Here is a 26,536-nt window from a genome sequence, read left to right as displayed (position 1 = left end):
CCCCCAACCAGCTTCTTTCATCCATCCCAGCTCCCAGGCCCTCCCGCCCCTGCAAAGAGCCGTCCCCGGAGGCCAGGGCTGCCTTTCTTAATCTTTATTTCACTAATCCACAAGGATTAAGTTAAACCACCAGAACCAAACCCAAGTCCGGCCCCGCCCGGTGGGGCTGAGAGCACGGTGCCAGCCAGTGTTAACCCGAACGTGGGGTGAGCGTCCGAGCGCCTGAACTGAGCCAGCCGGAGCCAAGCTCCTCGGGGGTTGGGGGAGAGCAGCCGCAGGCCGCTGAATACCCCAGCCCCTGGGGCAGGCGAGTTAAACACCCGGGTAGTTAATGGCAGTGCCCAGCAGCAGCTGCTGACGAGCGAGCGGCAGGCCCCGCACCGGGGCTGAGGGCAGTTCGGGCCGTGCCCTCTTAGTTCCAGTGCCGGGGTGGGTGGCAGGTTAAAGACGCGGCTCGGAGCCCGCGGACGCCGGGGCTCGGACGCTGTCCAAAAGGCCATGCTGGTTTGCAGCCAGGGGCGGGGCGCTGGGGGCTTGCCCCGAACGGAAGGTGCTAGCGGGATCTCCGGGCCCCCCGGTAGCTGCCAGGCGGCTGCTGGAGCCCTGCCCTGTTCCTGTCCGGGCAGCCTCCGCAGCAGAGGTGAGAGGCTGTGCTGCACAGAGGGATGCTGACCCCCTGCGGGCTGAGGCAGCTGCACAGTGGGGGGAGGGGAGGTTGAGGGGCAGTGGGAATGGCTGGGTAAGAAGCGTGGCGCCTGCACCACTGGCGGGGGGGTGAGGCAGGTGACCCCCATCCCAGGACAGGGCCCCGCGGTTGGCCACAAGCTCAGCACCAGCCTGCATTTGCCCAGGGTTCGGGCGCCCCAGCCAGCCCTTGCACCGCGGCTGAGATGCCCTGGGAAGGGCAGCAGGAACCACGGGCTCCCTAGCCGGGGTGAGGCCTCAGGAGCTCAAAGGTGCCAGTCCTGGCCTGGGGGCAGAGACCTGACCAGCCGTTTGGGGCTGAGTCCCTCCCTTAGCCCCCGTGGGATGAGCGTGGGAATCTCGCCTGCCCCTCATGCGCTGAGGTCCCTGGGCAGTGGCTGGGTCCAGCAGGGGCACCCGGCGCAGCAGCCCAGGCTGTCACACCCTGCAGGGCCAAGCACCCTTCCTCTGCGTGAGCAAGGGGCCCGGGCGGTGGGGGCTGCGGTGCCAGCCGGCGGGAGGCAGAGCGTAAAGCCCCAGCTCAGCCTGCAGTGCTGCCCGCGGGCACGGCCTGCCCCCTGCCACGGAGCCCGACGGGGCCTGGGCTGCAGCCCGGTTCTTGGGGGCAACGGGCATTACCCCAGCCACTCGGGGAGCTTCCTGCAGCCACGCAGCAGCACAGGCAGGCCCCTGCCCCTGCGGGGGGGGGACGGGGAGTAGCAGCCCACCAAACACACAAGGAAATGAATTGCAGCAAACTCTGTTAAGGCTCCGCAGTTAAATGCAGGCGGGCCTGGGGCTCGGGTACTCTCCTCTGGTCAGGTCTCCAGGGCAAGGCTTGGCCCCTCCACTGGGTCTGGGCTGGGCCCTGTGCTCAGGGGCGGGGAGGGGGTGAGTCCGGCATATCCAGCCCAGCACTCCAAACCCCAGCCCTGCACGCAGACAGCCCCTGTGTTAGCCTCTCTGGGGTGCAGTGCGCCCCAATCCCCCGGCTAGCCAGCTGTCAGCACTACCCCCAGCCCTCTGTGCCCACAGCCAGACCCCTCATGGCTCCCGGGCCCCCTCCAGCCCGACGCCCCCTCGCGCTCCGCTCCTCCTGGGGGGGCCCAACACCCGCTGCCTTGGGGCCCTACTGGGCACACGGGGGAGACACTGAATGCGGGGGGGATTTAGGGGCTGCAGCACCCCCAGGAGGCTGTCGTGGCACATGCTGAATGGAGGGAGGGCTCGGGGCAGAGAGGGAGGATGGCAGCATGGTACCGGGGTGGGGGGGGAGGCGGGCCTGAGATCCATCACCCCCTGAGCATAGGGGTAATGGGGTGTGTGGCTCAAGCAATGGGGTGGAGGGGAACCGGGCCCCAGGGGAACCAGGCCAGCTCCTCGTGGTCCCGGTCCAATGATCCCGTGGCTGGGGTCTGGATGGGACAACGTGCGAGTGCCTTGCTGGTACAAACCACGCCGACTGCCTGATTGCCGCGGGTTGGGCAGCGGGGGGTGGAGGGGCACATGCGGGGGGGCATGTGTGTGCCGCTCCGTGTGCTGGTCATGTGTTCGTGTGCGCGGCCCAGGTAGGCAGGGCCCCCCCACACCTCGGGGTGCTCTGTGCTGGGGCCCCAGTGCCAGTGGGCTGCTCCCAGGTCCCTGGGCAGGGCTGTGCACACTGGAGGCCCCACATCTGGCGTGGGCCTGGCACCCATGGACTGGGTCATTGTGCAGGGCCCCACCCCGACCAGCCAGGTCTAGCCACAGAGCCCAGCCTAGGGAATGGGTCATTCTATGGGGGCCCACCCCAACCCCACAGATTGCATCCACCAGCTGGGCCCCACATCAACAGGCCAGGCCTACCAGCCGGGCCCCACGTCCATGGGCCGAGCCCACCAGCTGGACCCCACGTCTACAGGCCAGACCCATGAGCAGGGCCCCACGTGCATGGGCCGGGCCCACCAGCCGGGCCCCACGTCCATGGGCTGGGTCCACGAAACGGGTCCCACGTCCACGGGCCGGGCCCACGATCAGGGGCCCACGTCCACGGGCCGGGCCCCACATCCACATGCCACGAGCCAGGCCTCAGGCTAGATCTTGGGCCGCCAGCCCTTGATGAACTGCATGATCTTCTTGACCTGCAGCTTGGTGAGGCGGAAGTCGTCGGCGAGGATCTCCTCGGGGAGCTGGACGAAGATGCTGCCGTCGATGCGCTCGCGGGCGAAGAAGCTCACCACGTCCTCGGCGAGGCCGATGAAGCGCAGGCAGCGGGACACCTCCTCCACGGACAGCGCCGCCAGGTCGGCGGGCGGCTGCCAGGGCGAGCTGTCGCCGTTCAGCCGGGGCGCACCGGGCACGTGGCTGGCGCTCTCGCCCGGGCCGCTGCGCGGGGCCGATGCCGGTGGCACCTCGATGACGCCCTGCGTGAGGTAGACGCGGGTGACGCCGCCCTCGGCCCTGCGCACGATGGTGGGCGAGAGCGGCGCCGTGCTGCGGATCACGAGGCTCTCCGTCTCCAGGCTCTTGGGGGGCCGGGGCGGGGGGGCAGGGCAGGCACCGCCCGCCCCGCCTCGGCCCTCCTGGCTGTAGCAGTGCTCCGACTCGGGGGAGGCGCTCTCGAAGGGGTCGAAGGTCTCCGGCGTGGAGGCAGAGGGGGGCTTCTGCCAGTCCAGGGCCTCCAGCCACTCGGTGGAGGAGGAGGGGCTGGGCGAGTAGGCGGGGTTGGCAAAGGGGTTCAGGGCCCCGAAAGGGGCGAAGCGTTTCTGGGGGTGGGGGGCCTTGAGGCGGGGGCAGCTGTGGTAGGTCTTGATGGGGGCGTCGCCCCCCAGCAGGGGCGTGGAGCGCCCGCTGGCCACGCTGGGGCCCGTGTCGGCGTAGGCCCATGGGTCCGACCAGGACATCTGGCTGGGCTGGGTGCTGGGCGGCAGGGTCCCCGGCAGCTGGCGGCCGGCAGAGTCCCCGGCCTTGCAGTCGCCCCAGGTGCAGGGGTAGCAGTAGAGGGAGTAGGAGTCTGGGGAGGGCGAGCAGCTCCCGCTCCGCGTCCCTGACCTGCCAGGAAGAGAGAGAAGGGTCGGGTAGGGCGCCGCTGCCGGCTGCTCCGTCTTCAATGGGCCTCACTCAGCGCCCGGATCCGCACGCCCAGAGCGCTGGGTCCACAGCCTGGATCGGGTCCCGACACGTCCGAGCATAGGGCAGGGTGGAAATCCGCTGGGCTACCCCACAGCTGGGGCATCTGCCACCGTCCCCTTCGTAGGGCGCTAGGGACCCAGCAGTGCATCGCTGGCAAACCGCCCCGGGGGCTGGATGGACGGACTGACCACGGGGGCTGGGTAAGCCGAATCTCTCCAGCTCGGCTACGGATCCGGGAATGGGCTACGGGCAGCCCCACGTCCCCTAGACATTGGAGTTTGCTGAGGCTGCAGGGCTTGAGAGAAGGGCCAGGCCCAGTGAGATCTAGGGGGCTGTGGGGGCATCTCTCCGGGCAGGGATAAGAGCCCTCGGGCCCAGAGAGGGGCCCAGCTGGACTGGATGGATCATTGGGGTGGGAACAGTCCTGCCCCGGGATGGCACCTAGGAGGTCCAGTTGATGCCTAATTTATAGGAGCCTGTGGTACTGCCTTCATGTGATTGGCTTCCCCACGCGTGGGCGGGGCCTCCCAGGGTGAGGGTGGGCCTATAGGAGAAGGTAACCCCTCCCCCTTGATCAATAGCATCTCATGCTTGTATGTTACTTGGGCCTGCCTCCCCCCGCCCCCCGCCTTTCCCAAAGCCCTTCCCCAGTTCCAGGCGGTGCGCCTGTCCCCGCTCACCGAAATGCAGCCACCGCTGGGCTGGAAGGCGGCAGCAGCACCGCCCAGGGGGCCAGGACAGGAGGTGGCTCAGAGCTGGGGCAGTAGAGGGGAGATGTAGGCGGGGGCGACCCAGGCTGGAATTTGGCCAGGGGACAGGCTTGGACACCCCTGCTCTTGTGAAAAGGGCCCAGGGCGTCTCTGACGAGGCTTCGTGAAAGCCGCCACTTCCACCGCAGCCACCATCCTGGGCCGCCTTCTGTCCCGCTCCCGGGAGTACCTCCCCCGGCGCAGCCCCAGGGCCCTGTGCTCACTCACGCGTCGTGCAGCCCGGACGAGTAGTACGAGAGGCTGGGACTGGGCGAATGTGCTGGCTGGAGCTTTGGGAAGCGCAGGGGGACGGGTGGGCTGGAGGTGGCTTGGGGCCGGCTGCCCCGGGGCGGGACGGGGGGTGCATTCAGCAGGCGGCATTCCTCCTTCACCTGGAAAACATGAGGAGCCGCGGCTAGAGACAGCATAGAGCAGCATGGACTCTTCCGCCCGAGCCCTGGGCACCCGTTAGTGCTCAGACCCCTGCCCTGAATGCCTCTCCCCGTCCCCCAGGGCCCTGCCTTGCTCGGCGTCTTGGTACCAGGCTGCCAGGTTTGTTATCACTTAGATACCGGCTCCACCACCGCTCGGCACCAGGAAGGAATTCCCCCTGGAGGATAGGCCTCCGGCGCCCTCCGGACTGCTCCTGCTCCTGCTCCTTCCAGCCCACGGGCCGCAGGGTGCGGTGCTGGGGAGGGAGAGGGCAGGAACTTTCTCTGGGTTTCTCGGCACACGGCCCTTTTCCTCCCGTGGGGCCCAGCTGTCCCCGTCTGTGTCAGAGCACCCACAGGCGGGGCGGCTGCAATGGATGTGGGGGACGGCAGCGGCACAGCCCACCTGCCACCCCGGCGCCAGAGATTAATGGCAGGGCCCTGCCTCTCCCTTCGGGTGCCGGTCAGCGGAACGTGTTCATCCCAGCGCGAGGAGCCCCCCGGGAGTGAGGCAGAGCTGGAGCTGCCCCTGGGTTCCCTTCACTGGGATCAGGGAGACGGAGAAGCACGACAGACCAGATCCTGCCCCAAGACTGAAAAACTGGGCACCACGGGCACAAGAGAGCCAGCCCCTGGGTTCCCATCTCACCCCAAAGACCCCCCCATGCCCCACCCAATCACACGCCCAGCCTCGGCCCCTGCACACAGCCAGGAATCATAGAAACAGGGGAGGTCAGAGTAACCCACTGGCAATATGGGGTGTATCCTATCCACCCCCACGGGCTGGTCCACTGCAGGATAGCAGCCTACTATTGCTACCAGCTGTCAGATTTATTCTTTTCCCCCGACTGGCAGAGGTGATGGAGGACCCGAGTTCAAACCCTGCTGACAATCCAGGAGGGGTCATTCCTTCAGCATCTCTTAGCACCTGGGCAATAACCTTAGAATCCCACCGGGTTATTACCCTAATCCAGGCCCAGGACCCCAGCGCGCTCGGAGCTGTACAGACCCAAGCCCTGCCCCAAAGAGATTACAGTCTAGGGCGATCCTCCGCTTGCTGGCCCTGGGAAATGTGGCTGCTCTGCCCCAGCCTGTCTGCTCCCCTGGGGACCGGCAGCCAAGCCGATCTCACCGCAGCCCCCCAGAGCCTCAGTTCATTCGCAGTGTGCCAGCAGGAGCCTGGGCTGGGGGTGCTGCCATCACTGCAACGAATCCCCCCCCACCACCACCAAAGAGCCACCAGCCAAGGGCTTGGGAGGGGCAGGGATGTAGAGAGAGCTGGAGCCAGGCGCTTTCCAGCCCGGCTGTGCCAGCCTGTGCCCGGAATGCCCAGAAGAGCTCAGCCCACCGGGCGCTGGGCCCTTTAGAGTCCCTGGCTCCGAGTCTGAGCCCAGCCCAGCCCAGCTGGCTTCTCCCCAGGTGGCAGGGACGGGAGCAGGGGTCCCCGGGGCTCGGCGGAGAGCACGAACCCAGAGCCAAGCACCAGCTCCGCACGGGCCCCTGCCGCCGGCTAGCGGTGCCAGGACATTCCCAGCGATGAGTCACAGCCACCACCCCTGGGCTGCTCTGCCCCGAGCCTGGAGGCCAAGGGAGCAAACCCACGGCTGGCGGAAGGGAAGGCACATCGGCCTACGCAGGGGCACGAGGCCGGCCAGGCCTTCACCCTCTCCCCCATGTCCTTCTGCTGTGACAGGCTTTTAGCCCTGGTTCCCCCTTGTACATACCCACGGGATCTAATTCCCCCGCCCCGCTTCTCCCCAGCGCAGGGGCTGGTCTGACCTCGCAGGGTATCACTATGGGTGCACTCCCTGCTGGCAGTAGCTGGGCGGCTCTGGGTCACGTGCGGCTGCCCGGCCCTGGGTCAGCTTGGCTGACAGCTCCTTTGGCCGAAGCTCGTGTTTGGAGTCAGCGGCTGGGTGCAGGGAAGATGCAGAGACTGAAGGACAATTTCACCCAACCCAGGGCACCCGAGGCCGGGCAGGACTCCTGGGTCCCTCCCTGGCTCTGCCGCTGCCTTGCCGGGGGAGCTTGGCCGAGCTGCACAGCCTGGCTCTGTGTCTAGCGCGGGGATCCCGGGTGTGGCTCGTGCTGAGGGGGCCCTTCCCATGGGGCGCCGGGCGCGGGCCGAACGGAGGTGGCAGAACTCCGACAGCCACAGGGCTCGCTTACCGCTTCGGATTTGGGGGGGACGGGAGGCGGCGTTTCCTCCCCGGGCAGGGTGGGGCGGTGCGGGGAGCCCAGCGGAGAGGAGGCGGCGAAGGACATGAGGTCGCGCTGCCCTTTGTTGGCGCTGCCCAGCCCCGGCCGGTTGCCGCCGGGCTCCGAGAAGTTCTCTGGGTTCTGGTTGGTCCAGAGCTCCTCGTAGGGGATCTCCAGGGGTTCCTGAGTCCTGAACTCGGGCTCGGCCCAGTCGGGCGTCACGTACTCCTGCTCCGAGTCGGAGAGGTCAGCCGGGGCCGAGCGCTCGTGGCGGGGGAGGAGCAGCTGCTGGGGCTGCCCGCCTGGCACCGCCAGGGGCTCCTCGGGGGCGTGGGCCGAGCCCCCACTATAGATGCAGAGCGAGAGGCGCTGGAAGGCCGGGGCCAGCTCCTCGCGGGCGCAGCCCTGCAGGCAGAGGCGGATGCGCCGGGGGCTGGCGCACTCCTCCGCCAGGTCGGGCTTGGCCTCCCGCACGGCCTTGGAGTACTCGTCGGGGTCGAAGCGCTCCTGGCAGACGGCGGCGCTGTCCCGCACCAGCTTCTCCAGCTGGGGGTCGCCCCAGAGCAGCCCCTGGGGCAGGGCGAAGCGCGGCATGTCGCTCAGCAGCAGGACGTGGAAGGGCACCACGGCCTCCTGGCGCAGGATGCAGCCCAGCACCACGGTCCTGGAGAGGATGCTGAGGAGCTTGTAGCAGTGCCCCTCGCGGATGGCGTGCAGGTCGTAGGGGTTGCGCGGGGGCCGGCCGGGCACCGCCACGTTGACGGGCAGCCGCACCTTCTCGATGATGCTGCGGACGGTGTGCTCGCCCTCCCGCATCTGCAGCTCCAGCGGGCTGCGGGTGCTGAAGCTGCCCTTGCACTGGAAGGGCAGGCTGAGGCTCTCGTTGGTGCGGTGGTTCATGCAGATCAAGCAGGGCACCTTGCCCTTCACCGGCTTGCCGCCCGGCGGGCCCGCCCGGCCCAGCTTGCGCAGGAGGGTGGGGAGGCGCCACTTCTCCTTCGCCCCCTTGGCGCACAGGATCTCGGCCTGGCCCATCAGCGTCAGCTCGTCGCCCACCTGCAGAGTGAAGTTGTAGACCTCGCTGTCCTCGCTGAACTCCCCGGACACCACCTGGCGGGGGGGGACACGGGCACCGGGTTAACGGGGCTGGGGGGGGCATGACAATTGGGAAGCACAGGGGCCCTGAGGCGTGAATGGGGCTGCAGAGGTGGCTGGCACTGCGAAGGGCATGGGGGCTGGGCAGCACACAGGCCCCGAGGGGTGAATGGGACTGCAGAGGCGGCTGGCACCAGGGGGCACGGGGGAAGGGCAGCACAGGGGCCCCGAGGGGTGAATGGGACTGCAGAGGCGGCTGGCACCAGGGTGCACGGGGGAAGGGCAGCACAGGGGCCCCGAGGGGTGAATGGGGCTGCAGAGGCAGCTGGCACCGGGGGTAAGGGGGATGGGCAGCACATAGGCCCCGAGAGGTGAATGGGGCTGCAGAGGCGGCTGGCACCGGGGGGTACAGGGGCTGGGAAGCACAGGGGCCCCGAGGGGTGAATGGGGCTGCAGAGGCGGCTGGCACTGGAGGGCACGGGGGATGGGCAGCACACAGGCCCCGAGGGGTGAATGGGGCTGCGGAGGCGGCTGGCACCAGGGGGAGGTACAGGGGATGGGCAGCACAGGGGCCCCGAGGGGTGAATGGGGCTGCAGAGGCGGCTGGCACCAGGGGGCTCGGGGGATGGGCAGCACACAGGCCCCGAGGGGTGAATGGGGCTGCAGAGGCGGCTGGCACCGGGGGGTACGGGGGCTGGGAAGCACAGGGGCCCCGAGGGGTGAATGGGGCTGCAGAGGCGGCTGGCACCAGGGGGCTCGGGGGATGGGCAGCACACAGGCCCCGAGGGGTGAATGGGGCTGCGGAGGTGGCTGGCACCAGGGGGAGGTACAGGGGATGGGCAGCACAGGGGCCCCGAGGGGTGAATGGGGCTGCAGAGGCAGCTGGCACCGGGGGTAAGGGGGATGGGCAGCACATAGGCCCCGAGAGGTGAATGGGGCTGCAGAGGCAGCTGGCACCGGGGGTAAGGGGGATGGGCAGCACATAGGCCCCGAGAGGTGAATGGGGCTGCGGAGGCGGCTGGCACCAGGGGAGGTACAGGGGATGGGCAGCACAGGGGCCCCGAGGGGTGAATGGGGCTGCGGAGGCGGCTGGCACCAGGGGAGGTACAGGGGATGGGCAGCACAGGGGCCCCGAGGGGTGAATGGGGCTGCAGAGGCGGCTGGCACCAGGGGGAGGTACAGGGGCTGGGCAGCACAGGGGCCCCGAGGGGTGAATGGGGCTGCAGAGGCGGCTGGCACCAGGGGGCTCGGGGGATGGGCAGCACACAGGCCCCGAGGGGTGAATGGGGCTGCGGAGGTGGCTGGCACCAGGGGGAGGTACAGGGGATGGGCAGCACAGGGGCCCCGAGGGGTGAATGGGGCTGCAGAGGCAGCTGGCACCGGGGGTAAGGGGGATGGGCAGCACATAGGCCCCGAGAGGTGAATGGGGCTGCAGAGGCAGCTGGCACCGGGGGTAAGGGGGATGGGCAGCACAGGGGCCCCGAGAGGTGAATGGGGCTGCGGAGGCGGCTGGCACCAGGGGAGGTACAGGGGATGGGCAGCACAGGGGCCCCGAGGGGTGAATGGGGCTGCGGAGGCGGCTGGCACCAGGGGAGGTACAGGGGATGGGCAGCACAGGGGCCCCGAGGGGTGAATGGGGCTGCAGAGGCAGCTGGCACCGGGGGTAAGGGGGATGGGCAGCACATAGGCCCCGAGAGGTGAATGGGGCTGCAGAGGCAGCTGGCACCGGGGGTAAGGGGGATGGGCAGCACATAGGCCCCGAGAGGTGAATGGGGCTGCGGAGGCGGCTGGCACCAGGGGAGGTACAGGGGATGGGCAGCACAGGGGCCCCGAGGGGTGAATGGGGCTGCGGAGGCGGCTGGCACCAGGGGAGGTACAGGGGATGGGCAGCACAGGGGCCCCGAGGGGTGAATGGGGCTGCAGAGGCGGCTGGCACCAGGGGGAGGTACAGGGGCTGGGCAGCACAGGGGCCCCGAGGGGTGAATGGGGCTGCAGGGCCCAAGAAGGGCGCAGCCGTGTCTGTGGCTCAGACGAGCGTTTTGGGTGCCATGGGACAGGACACCAAACGCCCAGGGCTCTCCAGTCATCTGCGCCGGAGCAGGCGCCTGCCTTGAGCTGAGCGGGCCAAGGCCACGGGTCCCCGGTGCCGGGATCCCAGCGCTGCTCCCTGCAGGCCTCCTGCACAGCCGGTGCCGACCAGAGGGCGCTGGGCCCCAGGGACCTGCTCCCAGCCAGCCCAGCGCCGGGGCGCCTGCTGCTGGGCGCTGGGCCGGGCGCTGACCTTCACGCTGAAGCTGATGGCCTCCATGACGAAGACGCGGTCCGGGAAGCTGCTGGCCACCTCCTCCACGCTGTTGAAATACTGAACTGGTTCCCGCACGTCCCGGTCTTGGTCCAGAAGCTTAAACTTCCCTGCAACGGCCCAGCCCAAAGCCCCGGTTAATGGAAAGAGACCCAGCCCTGCAAGCCCTACCCCCCTCCCCAGGCAGGTCCCAGCTCCATCCCTGGGTGTGTTTGGTCGAGCGGCCGCCAGGCCGCGCGGGGGCGGGGGTTCACCTAGCAACAGCCTGTGGGTTCTGCCGCTCGGATTCCTGCCTGGAGAGCTCATGTTTGCCCACGGACAATGCAAGCCCAGGGCATCCATGCGAAGCCAGCCCCAGAGGGGTCCCAGGGGGCGGCCAAGGGGCTTCATCCATGAGAAAGGCTGAGCGCCCCCATGCCTGCCACCTCCCCAGGAGGGGGTCCCCTCGATGCAAATATTGGGGGTTCCTGCCCCAGGCTTCATTCACGGGGCAGCCCCGGGTCTCCTCCCTCCTCAGGATCTGCAGCACCCACGCTCACTGCAATAGCGGTGCAGAGGGTGCCCGGGATGATGCGAGGCGGGTACATTCACTGATGGGGAAGTGCCCTTTGGGAGCACGTTCCCGGGCCGGCCTTCGCACGATCCCCCCAGGGCTGGGAGGACACGACCCAGCTTGTTAAGAGCTGCAGAGAGATGACAGGAGAAGAGGAACTGTCCAGCCCCCCTCGGCAGGCACCAGGTGAACGCCCACAGCTGGGATGTGGGGGAAGGTCCAAGGCTAACAGGGCCAATGGGGCAGGGCAGGGCCATGGGGCCAAACCCATCCCTCGGGTTCGGGTAGCTCCATTGACCCCAGAGAGGATGGCGAATTTTGTCCCATGATTTTTATCATTATACCAGCGAAGCCCACTGACTCCCGCCCAGCCCTTTCCCTCTCCTCCCTGGGACCCTCCTGGTCAGAGGGAAGGGGGCAGACAGAGATGAGGCCAGCTGGCTTACGGGAAAGCCACCTCCCCCCGGCATGGCGTGGCGAGAGAGCAGGAAATCCCTGAGCAGAGGGAGGGCCGGCTGGATCAATGGGCCACGGCCAAGCACTTCCTGCTCAGCAAAGGCGACGTCCCCAGGGCTCACTTCCCACAGACCTGAGGTCAGCCCCCTTCCGCAGCCAGGCATGGTAATACCCAGCCATTGCCAACAGGGGGCAATGGGACACCGCTCCAGCCCCCTTACCCCCTCAGTGCCCCTGTGCTTCCCAGTCCCCCCGTGTCTCCCCAGTGCCACATGATCGAGGGGGTGCTAAAGTTATTCCTCTGATTAGCTGAGAAACTTTCTAATGAGTTAACACCCGTCCTCCAGGAGAGCCGCTGAGATCCAGGAGTTTAGGGACAGCCCGGGGCCGCCTGGCCTTTCTGCCTGTGCCGGAGCAGAGGGGCACTTGCAGCTCTGGTGATGTCACTAAGTAAGGGCCGATGGCGTATTCCCCACACACACACTTTCCATACGCCTGGCGGGCTAGACAGAACCGAGCCGTGTGACGCAGCTCCCCAGGCCCAGCACAAACCGGAGCAGGGCCGAGGGAAGCTGACACACATTCCCAGCAGATCCGCTGCTCTCCAGCATCACCTGGTTCTCAACCCCGCCGAGCCAATCGGAATTCATCTGGGCCCAGAGTTTGCCAGGCCTCTGGGCGGATGCGGGACTTCACCTTGGCCTGGTATAGGCCCCTTTGCCCCTCTCACCCTCTGCAAATGTCCCTGGGCACCTGCTGGCTCCAGAAGCTGGTTTGTTGTGGGGCTTATTTGGCTCAGAGCTCTTTCTTCACTGATGGCAAAAAATTAAGCCCTGTTACTTCTTCATGACTGGCCAAATAAACCATAGGGGATGGGTTTCCCTTTCCTGATGGGACAAGTGTGCAAGAACTTCCAGCATATATACTTGTGTGTGTGTGTAACATACACACCTACTACACCAGAGCACAGCGGAGTAGCTTGCTTAACTGGCAGCAGTAGTAGGCTGTTACCCTCAGCACCAAGGCACTAACTTCCTTAGCTGGCAGCAGTAGTGTATGACGCAGTAATGCCATTAACTGGCAGCAGTAGTAGGCTTTTATCCTCAGCATTGAAGCTCAGCAGAGCAACTCCCTTAGCTGGCAGCAGTAGTGGGCTGTTACCCTTGATGTGGAGCAGCCACTAGTGGAGGGATACAGCACTCACTTTACCAGTGTGTTACACATACAGGTTAAAGCCATGGGGGAACCATTGTAGCCCCTACGCATGATGACTACGTTAACGAAGCTAACAGAGAACTCTGTGACACCCCCTGCTATAAAGAACTCACAGAAGACCCCACATCACAAGTCACACAGGAATTTAGAATTACCATCAAATCCTTCTCCAGAGAACTCCAAGAAAAACTCTACAACCTCATCCCCCATGAAGCCACCCCAGGGACCCTCCAAGATACATACAAAAATTTATTTATTTATTATTTATACACAAGGGAACCCCGGCAGACCCATCATATTTGGCCACGGAATTCTTACTGAACAGGACTCAGAGAAACCATCCTGAAACTACTCACCATACAAAGGGCCAACTTCCTCCAGAAACTCTAAAACATTAACAACCTCCCTCAGAACACCGTCCTCACCACCATGGACATTATCTCCCTATACACCAACATCCTTCATTGCTGCCTGCCTCAAATATCTGCAAGACAATGGACAAAGCTTGGAAATCCACCCCACATCCATCGCCAAACTCACCCATTTCATCCTCACCCACAAAAGTGTCACATTTCATAGAATCATAGAATATCAGCGTTGGAAGGGACCTCAGGAGGTATCTAGTCCAACCCTCTGCTCAAAGCAGGACCAATCCCCAACTAAATCATCCCAGCCAGGGCTTTGTCAAGCCTGACCTTAAAAACCTCTAAGGAAGGAGATTCCACCATCTCCCTAGGTAACCCATTCCAGTGCTTCACCACCCTCCTAGTGAAAAAGTTTTTCCTAATATCCAACCTAAACCTCCCCCACTGCAACTTGAGACCATTACTCCTTGTTCTGTCATCTGGTACCACTGAGAACAGTCTAGATCCATCCTCTTTGGAATCCCCTTTCAGGTAGTTGAAAGCAGCTATCAAATCCCCCCTCATTCTTCTCTTCTGCAGACTAAACAATCCCAGTTCCCTCAGCCTCGCCTCATAACTCATGTGCTCCAGCCCCCTAATCATTTTTGTTGCCCTCCGCTGGACTCTTTCCAATTTTTCCACATCCTTCTTGTAGTGGGGGGACCAAAACTGGACACAGTACTCCAGATGAGGCCTCACCAATGCCGAATAGAGGGGAATGATCACGTCCCTTGATCTGCTGGCAATGCCCCTACTTATACAGCCCAAAATGCCGTTAGCCTTCTTGGCAACTAGGGCACACTGTTGACTCATATCCAGCTTCTCGTCCACTGTAACCCCTAGGTCCTTTTCTGCAGAACTGCTGCCTAGCCGCTCGGTCCCTAGTCTGTAGCAGTGCATGGGATTCTTCCATCCTAAGTGCAGGACTCTGCACTTGTCCTTGTTGAACCTCGTCAGATTAACAACAATTTAACAACAAACACTTTGTCCAAACCATGGGAACAGCCGTGGGTACTGAGATGGCTCCTCAATATTCCATCCTCTCCATGGGCCACCTTGAGGAAGAAGTTCTATAAAAATGCACAACACAACCAACAATGTACCTGAGATACATCGATGATATTTTCACCCTCTGGACAGACGACCCAAACTCCCTCGTAGATTTCCACCGCAACTTCAACAACCACCACCCATCCATCAAAGTCTTTCTAGAACAATCCCGCACCAGCATCAACTTCTTGGACGCCACAATCAGCTTCATCAGTGGAACCCTACAAATGACTTCATACAAGAAACCCCTTGATCACCCCACTTACCTCCACTGATCCAGTAGACACCCCGAACACACCAAGGAATCTGTTATCAACAGCCAGGCACTCAGATACCAAAGAACATGCTCCGAGGAGAAAGTCCAGGATACACATCTTAACACAACCAAAACGGCCTTCACCAAACAAGGACACTTCAACAGAGAAGTAGATTGGATTATGGAATGGGCTGTCTAAATACATTGAGGGATAGCTCAGCGGTTTGAGCATTGGCCTGCTAAACTCAGGATTGTGAGTTCAATCCTTGAGGGGGCCATTTAGGGAACTAGGGTAAAAATCTGTCTGGGGATTGTTCCTACTTTGAGCAGGGGGTTGGACTAGATGACCTCCTGAGGTCTCTTCCAATCCTATACACATTTTAAACCCCCCTGTGACTGCACACCTCTAGTTGTCACCTACCACTGCACACTAGATCCCATGCGGGATATCATCAAACAATTACGACCCATATTCAGTGTGGACTACAGCCGGAAAGAAATCTTTCCTGAGCCCCTCTTCTGGCCTTCAAACAACCCCTCAACCTCGCCAAACTCATCTTTTGAAGCAAGCTCCCCACAGACCAGGACCCACCAACTCGAAGCAGCACCAAACTCTGCCAGAACAACAAATGCAAATCCTTCATACATATCGCCACGGCTACAATGATCAACGCCCCCTGCGACACACCTTTCAAGATCTATGGGTCCTACACGTGCCCATCACAACACGTGGTGTACCACAATCAGTGCATCAAATGCCCCAACAACAACTCTCTGAGTGAAACCAGAGAAACATTACGCTTTCAAGGGAACTCATGCAGAAAAATGACAAAAGACAACACCCCCGTCACCTGTGGGTGAACTTTCCACAAAGCGATCACTCCATATCTGACCTCTCAGTGCTCATCCTCAAAGGACACCTGCACAACACCTGCAAAAGATGAGTCTGGGAACTTAAATTCATAACTGCTGGACACTAAACACCACGGACTTCGCAGAAACGCTGGTTTCACGGCTCATTACACACCCTGCTGCCTGCTAACCCTCATTTGCCCACTTCATTTTAAGTGGTCTCCTGCAGCATGTGTGCACCACTCATGCTTAATAGTCTGTCCCACCTTGTGTTTAGCCCAGACACACTGAAGAAGACTCTGTGGAGCTCAAAAGCATGTCCCTTCTACCAGCAGAAGTTGGTCCAGTAAAAGATATCACCTCACCCACCCTGTCTCGCTCACATCCTGGGACCGACACGGCTGCAGCAACGCTGCCGACAACACGTACAGGTGGATAATCTGGGTTCCCCACGACCCCGCGGCCTTAGCTTTCGCTTCCCGCGGCTGCTTGGGCCAGCCAAGCTCAATCGCTCTTGGGGAGCAAAGAGGAAGCAACCCAGGGAGGAATATTCTTGGGCAACGTTGGGCATCACACACCAGCACCAGGCCTCTGCTTGGGCTGCCCCACCTCAGTGTCCTGGGCTGGGACCTCCTGGGGTTCGTGTGAACCCAAGGAGAGCCCATGCCCCCCCCTCCAGCCTAGAGGAGAGCCCACAGGGAAGCAGGCAGCTCGGCCACACGGCAGCTCCCGGCTCTCTACTGCCCGCTGTGATGACACGGATGGAGGGGAAGCAGCTGGGGGTAGGGTGGATCCCATGGAGGCAGGAACGGGGTCTGCCCAGACCGGAGGGAGATCAAGACGAGGGAGGGGTGACCCCCGTGGGTCAGTGCAGAAGCGCTACAGAGGGGGATCCATGCCCTGCAGGATTGGGCCCAGAAAGCTTGGGGTTTCTCTGGCTCCTTCCCTCCTCTTTAGCATCTCCTCTGCCCTCACCCTCACCACCACCTCCCAGCCCCCTCCAGAGCACAGTCACGTAGCCCAGCCCCGGCCCTGCAACTCCTGCCGCTCCCAGGATGAAATGCCAAATGCCAGCCGGTTCCCGGTCTCCCACGCCAGGGCTCCCCCACCCGCTCGCTCTGCATGGCTCAGCGACAGCTGACTGGCAGGAAACACGCTGCCCAGAGGGGGGAGGCTCCCGGGCGGGCAGCAGGCCCAGCCGTGCCATCTGGGAACCTTCGCTGCCCGGCAACCAGCCCCGAGTCGAGAACGTTTTTTCCTGACCCTGGACAGCCGAGATCAGCGCCCCACCCCTCAACGCGCCGCTTCAGTGGGAGGACGGACAGACAGACCTCAACTCCCCCCAAGCACCTGAAGGGCTTCACCGGGGGTTTTGGTTCGCAACCTTGGCGAGGCCCGGGGCTGTCTGCTCACGCTGGGGGTGGGGGGCAAGGACACATGGGGGGGGCGTTTCCCTTCCCCGGCGAGGCAGCAGCGTTAGCTCCCGCTCCCAGACACCCTCGGCTTCCCTCCCTGGTGGTTTCCAACATCCCATTGCCATGGAAACTGCTGGCAGGCTGCTCCGTTCCCAAGCCCGCCACGCCTGCCACAGCTCCCCAACGGGCTGCGTGGGGGGGTCCCTGTGCCCTGCCTCGGCCTGCTCCGCACCCTCCCCCCCCGTCCTCTAACAGAGCCAAGAGCCAGGGCCCCGGGGGCGGCTGACAGGCAGAGCCCCTCCGGAGCTGCATCTGTCGCGGCCTCACGGCGCCGCATTGGCCTGACGGCCACCGGTCATCCAGCGCCGCTGCCAGCCGCGCGCGAGAGCAGCAGCCCCTCGTCCGGCGTGTGCATGGGGGGATCGAGGCTGGGGCGGCTGGAGCCATCAGAAGGGGGCCTCCCTCCCTGCCAGCCCCTGCCCCCCTCTTCACACCCACTCCTGAGTCCATGATCCGCCTCCCAAGGGAAACAGCTCAATCGGCAGGCAGCCAGAGCCACCACCTGGGTCTGGTCCCCTCTGGCGTCCAGGCCAGGATCCCAGAGATCCACGGATCGGCCTCCCCCAGCCCTACGGGGAACGCACGTAAGCCCGGGTGCTGTGTTTCCCGTAGAGGGTCAGGAACGACCCCAGCTGGGGGGCCAGACGGTGGTGACGGGGTGGAGGGTGACAGCAGGGGCCGAGCTCCCGCTGGGATGTGCAGACCATACTGGCTGAGGGGAGAAACCGATCCCCACCCCCCGGATTCTGACTCACTCCCACGGGGCTCTGCCGGTTACTGACCAGCTCGAAGCCCTGGCTGACTCGCAGCCGACCCACCTTGCACGGATTCAGATGTCCCAGACTGCCAGGTAACTGGCCCCGCTAAGCTAGAACATCCACAAGGGCTGGGAAGGTTAATGTCTGGCTGATGGTCCCGGCCTTGCTCTGCCTCAGGGCTGGGTTCAAATCCTGTTTTAGTCACAAGTGGAATGAGTTTGCTGGTCTCAGTGAATGTGGGTACACAGAGGAGTCCTGACTCGCACGTGTGGGTCTGAGCCACCGGCGCACGCCGTCTGCTCCCCAGCACTAGGCCCGCCTGCTAGAGGCCTCCAGCTGTTTTCTGAAATAAAATAATCAACCCCCTCGGGGAGCTACTGTTTGGGGTAAACTCCTGCCTGCCCCGAAGTGCTACAGAGCCTGGCACAGCCCAGTCACCACCACTAGCACCAGAGCAGGGGTGGAGACGGGTTATTAACGATTCTCATGCAATCACAGCCAATAGCCGTCTATTGGCTGGAACCAATTACCAGCCAGCTGGCAAAGAGCAAGGCCTTGTTTTAAAATGGGTCGTCCCTCCGGGGCACAGAAAACAGCCGAGTTTCCCTGGGGGTTAAAGGGTGGAAGTGGGAGGAAGAGAGGGAGGGTGTTGAGGGCTAAATTGCCTTGCAATTTAAAACTTTTCTATGTGTGGATTCAGCTTTGGTCTCTAAGAGACACGACTGACCCAGAGAGGCAGAAACGTTTGCAGGGATCTGAGCTTAGCCCGTCCCCCTGGAAGTTGCGGATTTAGTTGGGGTTGGTCCTGCTTTGAGCAGGGTGTTGGACTAGATACCTCCTGAGGTCCCTTCCAACCCTGATATTCTATGAGTCTATGAAGTCCTGGAGACCCAAACACAACAGCAGCATCAGGCCATGGTACCAGAAAGTCACGGCGAGGATAAACCCGACGGGAAACTGACCAGCCCAGAGTCACTGCCCCAGAAGGAGTGAAATGCAAAAAGAAAACAACCTGCGTCCCTGGGGACCAGACAGAGATTCTGGGCTGACTGCGGCCCCTCGCCTCCCTCCCTGCCCGGGGACTGCGACAGCTGCTGCATACAACACCAACCCGGAGGGACAGGGCCCAGGCAGGTGGCCTGCGGGAGTGAGCGGCGGCTGGGGAGTCACAGACCCTCCCAGCTTGCGTTACCCTCTGACCCCTCCCCACTCAGGGGCCTGTGCAATAGAATTAAGCTTCTGCCTTGCCCTAGTAAATGCTGCGGGCGCGGAGCCGACGTATGTTCAAGGAGATGCTGCTCGGGGCTAATGTGGTTGCAGACGTCGCTTGGGGAAGGGTTGCTTCCAAGATTGTCGCCGGGGCGGGGCGGGGCAGGGTCAATGACACGCTGCATCGGCCTAGCCCTGCTCCCACTGAAGTCAAGAGTAAAAGGCCCATAGTTCCCAGTGCCCAGTTACGCTAAGGCCGAGTGACCCTGCCTGGCCCCAGCACCACAGCTAGGGCGAGCACCTGGCTCTGCGACGCTCCATTGGCAGATCGGAAACCCAGATCACCCCGTCACCCGGAGCAAACCCGGCTGCCCCAGGCCATGGTAACAGCTGCACCATCCGCCCCTAGGTCACGTGTCGGAGCCAGCCGCCAGGGTCAGTCCCACAAAACCCAAGGGCCGCTGGCTCGGTTTGCAAGAACGCCCCCTGCCAGATTGCCAGGAGTCACATGCACCTGCTCCGTCACTGATGGGAAAGCAAGTGCTGGCTCCACCGTGGGAGCAATTAGATCTCTGCAGGGGGCTGCTCGGGGCATGGCGCTATCAGGAACATAACATATAAGAACATAAGAACGGCCAGACTGGGTCAGACCAAAGGTCCATTTAGCCCAGTATCCTGTCTGCCGACAGTGACCAATGCCAGGTGTCCCAGAGGGAATGAACAGAACAGGTAATCATCAAGTGATCCATCCCCTGTCACCCATTCCCAGCTTCTGGCAAACAGAGGCTAGGAACACCATCCCTGCGCATCCTGGCTAATAGCCATTGATGGACCTATCCTCCATGAACTTATCTAAGTTCTTTTTTGAACCCTGTTCTAGTCTTGGCCTTCACAACATCCTCTGGCAAGGAGTTCCACAGGTTGACTGGGTGCTGTGTGAAGAAATACTTCCTTTTGCTTGTTTTAAACCTGCTGCCTATTCATTTCATTGGGTGACCCCTAGTTCTTGTGTTATGAGGAGTAAATAACACTTCCTTAGTTACTTTCTCCACACCAGTCATGATGTATAGACCTCGATCATATCCTCCCTAAATTGTCTCTTTTCCAAGCTGAAAAATCCCAGTCTTATTAATCCCTCCTCATACAGCAGCTGTTCCATACCCCTAATCATTTTTGTTGCCCTTTTCTGAATCTTTTCCGATTCCAATAGATCTTTTTGAGATGGGGCGACCACATCTGCACACAGTATTCAAGCTGTAGGTGTACCATGGATTTATATAGAGGCAATATGATATTTTCTGTATTATTATCTATCCCTTTCTTAATGATTCCCAACGTTCCCAGCCAGGCATGGAGGGCGGAGAGCGCCAGGCAGGGAGCGTTGGGTCGGTCGGTTACCCCCCATGTGAGAGAGATGTATGGGAGTGTGTGTGTGTCACCTCTCCCTGTGTGTGTGTGTGGGGGGGGTCACCCCACCCTGTGTGTACCCTAAAGCCTTAAAGATAAGAAGGTAAATAAAAAGAATCCAACTCCGCAGTATTTCTTTTTAACAGTGGCTCAGTCAACTGGATGTTAATTTGAACGTTTGTCCTGCATAGTTCTGATTGATTGCCGCTGAACTCACTTGAATACAAGTAATTTTACCAGGTGTCCTGTATTCAGCATAAGGAAATGTGGTCACCCTAGTTTCAGAGAACTATCCACAGTGACTCCGAGATCTCTCTCGAGTGGTAACAGCTAATTTAGACCTCATGATTGTATATGTAGAATTGGGATTCTGTTTTCCAATGTGCATTACTTTGCATTGATCAACATTGAATTTAATCTGCCATTTTGTTGCCCAGTCACCCAGTTTTGTGAGACCCTTTTGTAGCTCTTCACAGTCTGCCTGGGACTTAACTATCTTGAGTAGTTTTGTATCATCTGCAAATTATTTTGCTACGTCGCCCTCTGCGCTGCCGTTAACTTTCACTGCAACAGCAAGATGCGCCTACAGGAGAGGAGTCAAAATAAGTGGGCGGGCCTCTGGGGGAGTGGCCACGTCTGTGAAGGAACGCATGCATTTCCCTTGTAGCCAAGGGTGGAAAGCGCTCAGAAACTCAGGCGCCGGATTTGCACGTTTGAGGAATGATGAATTATTGAAGAGCTCTCCCGGCCGCTTTACTCTCCTGTGCCTACAAACCAAGCCCCTCTGGGATGCATTTGATTAGCGAACGTTTTCATTGTTGTTGCTTTCCCAGCGTCCTTTGTAGCAGAATGTCACGCTGGGAGCTCCACCGCAAAAAGAACCCCACACCAGGCTGGGAGAAGAGAAGAGAAAAGGCCAAACCGAGCTGTCCTAAATGTTATAAAGCAAAGTTGCCCCAATCCTACAAACAACATGTTCCACCAACCCCCTTATAAACCTCGATAACTTCTCTGAGAAGAGACCCCTTTCATGGATAGCCCACAGCCCCAAGTCAATAGAAAACAGCTGTCAAATCTGTCTATAAAATCCCAGCGATCGCCCAGGATTTTCTCCTCTTTCCTGAAAGGAAGAAGAGAGACAGGTGAGGTTTTTACCTGGCTAGACGGAGTTCCCTAGCAAGGGGTGAGCTTACAGGCTCAGAGGAGCACGTACATTCGAGGTTACACGTCTGACAGAGGAGAACACCACGAGCCCAAAGGAATTTGCGGGACTGAAGAGAAGAACCATCCACAGGCGAGGTTCGCGTTCCAAGGACCAGCGAGGTCTGATGCACCTCATCACCCACTGTTCTAGTGCCCAGGCCACGCAGGGAGACAAGCATCTGCTACCGAGCCAGCCCTTGAGCTCAAGCAGTCGACAGTCCTGCCTGTAGCACCGAAGATCCCAGGTTCAAACCCTTCTGCTGACCCAAGTGAGGAGCCCTGGTAAGGGCAAAGGATGGGCAGTCAGAAGCACCCCAGGTCTAATGACTGCTCTGACACCGACTCGCTAGGTGACATCGGGCAAGTCTCCAATTCAGCCTCAGTTTCTCCATCTGTAAATCGGAGGAATGATACTGACCGGCCGGCCTCCTGAGGGACAGAGCCAGGACCACATGTCGGCGAAGGGCCCAGAGAGGGCAAACCCCTCCATGCTACGACACGCCCTGAGGAGAGGTGACACTTCGGTCTCCTCGCACTAGCTAATCACCCTCCTCCTGGTCACAAGCAGGGGAAGGGAACGCTTCTTCCTGCCCACGTCTCATCCTGACAGCTGGGCTCAGCTGGGGGTACGTCTGGGGCTGCTGTGGGGCGGGGGCAGGGGCTCTTCTCTCTGGAATCCCCTTGCCTTGATCTGGCAGGCCCCGAGTGCAGCCTGTCAGCTCGGCTGGGCACTGTGACCGCCGGCGCTTTCTGCGCTCCCGTTGGCTGACAGCGGCGTGTTCCGGTCAATGGGGTTGGAATGATAAGAGCTACGCGGCGAGAAGCGTATCCCAGGCACTGAGCAAATCTATCAGATCAATAAAGTCGGAGGTTAGTGAGAAGGGGCTGGAGGCCGGGCCGTAGCTGGAAGCACAAACGCCCCACCCCCACTCTTGTGCGTGCAGATGGAAGGCGAGCACGTCCCACCTGCACAAAGGGACGGGAGCGGTTCCAGGTGCACCCAGGGGCGTCCGTTCCACGCCTGCAAAGAATCCTGTTCCCTTGTGCTTTGGCCCCCGGAGCCACGCATGGAATTGGCCAGCTGGACGGTGCGTGCATGTGTCACCAGTGGATATAGGGAACTTGGACTTTCAGAAAGCCTTTGACAAGGTCCCTCACCAAAGGTTCTTAAGCAAAGTAAGCTGCCATGGGCTAAGAGGGAAGGTTCTCTCATGGATTGGTAACTGGTGAAAAGATAGGAAACAAAGGGTAGGAATAAATGGTCAGTTTTCAGAATGGAGCGAGGTAAATGGTGTCCCCCAGGGGTCTGTACTGGGACCAGTGCTGTTCCACATATTCATCAATGATCTGGAAAAAGGGGTAAGCAGTGAGGTGGCAAAATTTGCACATGATACAAAACTACTCAAGATAGTTAAGTCCCAGGCAGACTGCAAAGAGCTACAAAAGGATCTTACAAAACTGGGTGACTGGGCAACAAAATGGCAGATGAAATTCAATGTTGATCAATGCAAAGTAATGCACATTGGAAAACAGAATCCCAACTTTACATATAAAATGATGGGGTCTAAATTAGCTGTTACCACTCAAGAGAGAGATCTTGGAGTCACTGTGGATAGTTCTCTGAAATCATCCACTCAATGTGCCACGGCAGTCAAAAAAGCGAACAGAATGCTGGGAATAATTAAGAAAGGGATAGATAATAGGACAGAAAATATCATATTGCCTCTATATAAATCCATGGTACACCCACATCTTGAATACTGCGTGCAGATGTACTCACCCCATCTCAAAAAAGATATATTGGACTTGGAAAAGGTTCAGAAAAGGGCAACAAAAATGATTAGGGGTATGGAACGGCTGCTGTATGAAGAGGGATTAATAAAACCGGGACTTTTCAGCTTGGAAAAGAGACAATTTAGGGAGGCTAGGATAGAGGTCTATAAAATCATGACTGATGTGGAAAAAGTAACTAAGGAAGTGTTATTTACTCCTCATAACACAAGAACCAGGGGTCACCCAATGAAATGAATAGGCATCAGGTTTAAAACAAACAAAAGGAAGTATTTCTTCACACAATGCACAGTCAACCTGTGGAACTCCTTGCCAGAGGATGTTGTGAAAGCCAAGACTATAACATGGTTCAAAAAAGAACTAGATAAGTTCATGGAGGATAGGTCCATCGATGTCTGTTAGCCAGGATGGGCAGGGATGGTGTCCATAGCCTCTGTTTGCCAGAAGCTGGGAATGGGCGATACGGGATATTCCCTGTTCTGTTCATTCCCTTTGGGACACCTGGCATTGGCCACTGTTGGAAGACAGGATACTGGGTTAAATGGACCTTTGGTCTGACCCAGTCTGGCCTTTTTTACGTTCCCTAGGGAAGTCACAACTGGTCACGCGCGTGTCTGTTGCTCTGTCGTGGCCTGCAGGCCAAGGGGATAAAAGCTCTAGTATTGCAGCATCAATGGAGAGTCTCCCGGAGAACCTCCTGGGATTCTGAAATTCTCACGGGCCACCCTCCCCAGCCTCTGGCAAACCCGACCGCAGCTGGGCGCTGCTTACTTAGCCCCGGGTCGCTGCCTGCCTGGCTCCCAGCCGCAGGGCCGGCTTTAGGCCGATTCCACCGATTCCCCTGAATTGGGCCCCGCCCCTAAGAGGGCCCCGCGCAGCGTCCTTGCCTGAAGCAAAGCTCCGTGGCTCTCCCGGAAGCAGCAGCTGTTGCTGCTAGGCAACGAGAGACGCTGGGGCAGGGGGCTGAGGCAGAGGCAGGATGGGGAGGGGGGGAGAAGGCACATGTGCTTTGCAGCCTTCCCCTCCCCTCCCCCCAGCACTCACCTGGAGGAGACCCCGAGGGGGCTTCCGGTCCGGTGGGAGACAGGAATCTCTGCAGTGGACCTCACTCACCTGAGCAGCTGCTGGGGCTTCGGTCGGTGAGTGTTTGACCCCGTGATTCCCCATAGGTGTGTAATATTGGGTTGGTTTTGTGGTTTTCGGTGGTGTTGCTGTTTGAGGGTGAGTTTGTACCTGCCTGTGTCTGTTTCAAAACTAAACTCGGGATCATGTAACGCAGGAAGAAAGCCCAGAGCCGGTACTTAGTGCTGTGAATTCCAGGTGAGAGAGAGAGGGAGGTTTGGAGGAGGAAATCAAATACATCAAGAGGGGAGAATGCGAAAGGTCTGCAACACGGCAGGCCGAGACTTTTATCTCTCCCTTCTCCCCCGAGAGAGGGGAAACTGAGGCACGGAGTGATCTGATTCCCCTCCCCAAATTATTTTGCAGAGGAGGGGGATGGGTACTCCTATCCAAACCAGTTCCCTTCCCATCAACTCTGCTTCCCCTGCTGCAAGACCACTGTAGGGGCTGAATATTTCCATTAAACTCTGGCTCCTTTATTTGCCCTGCAACAAGAAAATAGACCGGCTTGGGGGGGGGGGGAGGAATATCCCCCCCCCCAAAGCTCTGTGGGCATTAAGTTTTTTTTGCGGGGGGGGGGCACAATAATATTCCCAAACACCCAGCTCAGCTTTCTAGCCATCTAACAGCTCTAGGGCAGGGAAGGAAGGTGCTCTTGGTGCAGAGTGGTCGCAAAACAGGGGTGAATTTAGCGGCGGGGGGTCCAGTTGAAATCCCGCCCGATGCAGCCACACAGAATCGCTGGCGGCGCTGGGAGAGGCCAGGAGTGGAAGCAGGTGGCCCAGGGGTGGGGGGACATTTGCCCTCAGTCCTGGGCTCTGGGATGGACTAGACTGGGTGGGTGGTGGGTTCAGTCTAGTCTTCCAACCTGTTGCTCTCGCTGGGGATTGTGGTTTTCATCTGGCTCCACCAAAAAGATCAAACAAGCCCAGTAGAAAAGGGGGGTGAGAGAGGCGGGAAGGGGTTTGTAAGGGGTTAAAGTGACCCATCAACGAAAGAGTAAAACCAGAATTTCACTGGGTTTCCCCCCAGCCACCACTCCTGCAAACACTGGGCAAGGGGCAGCCCCATCCCCCACCGAGGCTATGGTGAGGGGCAGCAGGGGAGGAAGGAAGCCACATGTGATGGCAGTCCCCTCCCCCCCAGCACCCACCACCCCCTCTCCGGCCCCCAAACTCTGTCCCAGAGCCTGCACCCACCCCTCCGCACTCCCTCCCAGAGCCTGCACCCCTCCACCCAGCCTGCACCCCACACCATGCCCCAGCCCGGAGCCTGCACCCAAATGCTGTCCCACTCAGCCCTGGGCAAAGCTCTCCTTGGCTGGCTCTCAGCCCCTCTCCAAGGGTTGCAGCTGTCTGGAAGTGCCTGCCTTCCACACCTTCCTCATTCACACCTCATTCATTCAACAGGTCAATTGATTACAAAGTGGGGGGAAGATCTTATTCTACTTCTAGCAAAAAGACATTTTTCTTTTACCTTAATTATACTACCTTAGGGGCCAGCTATAACATTACCAAGGTTCAATACAAAGTCATATAAAAGTTATACAAAAATGCATAATGCAGAGATTTATCTACAACTGCACTGATTGACTGCTGTGTGTAGTAATATAGTGACCCCTGGGTCTTTGAATGAGGCTTTATACTTGGGGGGGCGAGCGGCGAGCGGGTGGGCAAGCGGCGGGTGGGCAAAGAGGCAAGCAGTGAGCCAGCAGGGGTTCTAGGTGCGGGTATGGGGGTTTCTGGTAGGGGAGGGAGAAGGTGAAAGGAGGCAAGTGGTGGGTGGGGGACTAACTAGGAGGGACACAGCAAGCCAGCGGAGGGCTAGGAGGTGAAGAGGGGTGTGATGGTGGGGCCAAGCGGGGAGGGGTCGGGTCCTATTTTACTGCTGTGATCTGGTCACACTATGTGTGCTGTTTCTTCCGCCCCCCCAACCTTCCTTTTCCGCCCACAGCTGTTTCAGTGGGGCGGCGCTGGGGAAGCAGGATTTGTTTCCGTGGGCCGGGAGGCGCTGCAGGGGGCAGGGAGGAGAGCACAATTTTATATTAAGGAAATATTTTATAAATTTTAATAAAATAAACATTATTGAAGAAAATCAGTTGTACAACTATCAAAACATGAATTATTTTCCTAATATGAAAGTGAAAATCAGCTAATTAATATATGACGCAATGTATGTAATATATAATTTTGTTATTATTTATATAGTCGTGGA

At 60.1% G+C, this 26,536-nt stretch overlaps 1 protein-coding gene across 1 annotated transcript in view; it reads right to left on the bottom strand.

Annotated features, from left to right (window-relative positions):
- Window positions 1-2,756: 2,756 nt before the first annotated feature.
- GAREM2 (GRB2 associated regulator of MAPK1 subtype 2) overlaps window positions 2,757-26,536 on the bottom strand; it is a 44,763-nt gene continuing 20,983 nt past the window's right edge. Inside the window, exons 3-6 of the mRNA XM_065401932.1 lie at window positions 10,551-10,681; window positions 7,145-8,284; window positions 4,773-4,936; window positions 2,757-3,714 (exon numbers count right to left, since the gene is read on the bottom strand). Coding sequence (XP_065258004.1) covers window positions 2,757-3,714; window positions 4,773-4,936; window positions 7,145-8,284; window positions 10,551-10,681 — 2,393 coding nt within the window. The remainder of the gene's footprint in view (window positions 3,715-4,772; window positions 4,937-7,144; window positions 8,285-10,550; window positions 10,682-26,536) is intronic.

The sequence above is a fragment of the Emys orbicularis genome, chromosome 3 (genome assembly GCF_028017835.1).
Source record: "Emys orbicularis isolate rEmyOrb1 chromosome 3, rEmyOrb1.hap1, whole genome shotgun sequence".
Lineage (NCBI taxonomy): Eukaryota > Metazoa > Chordata > Testudines > Emydidae > Emys > Emys orbicularis.
This window is presented reverse-complemented; position numbering and strand designations above follow the sequence as displayed.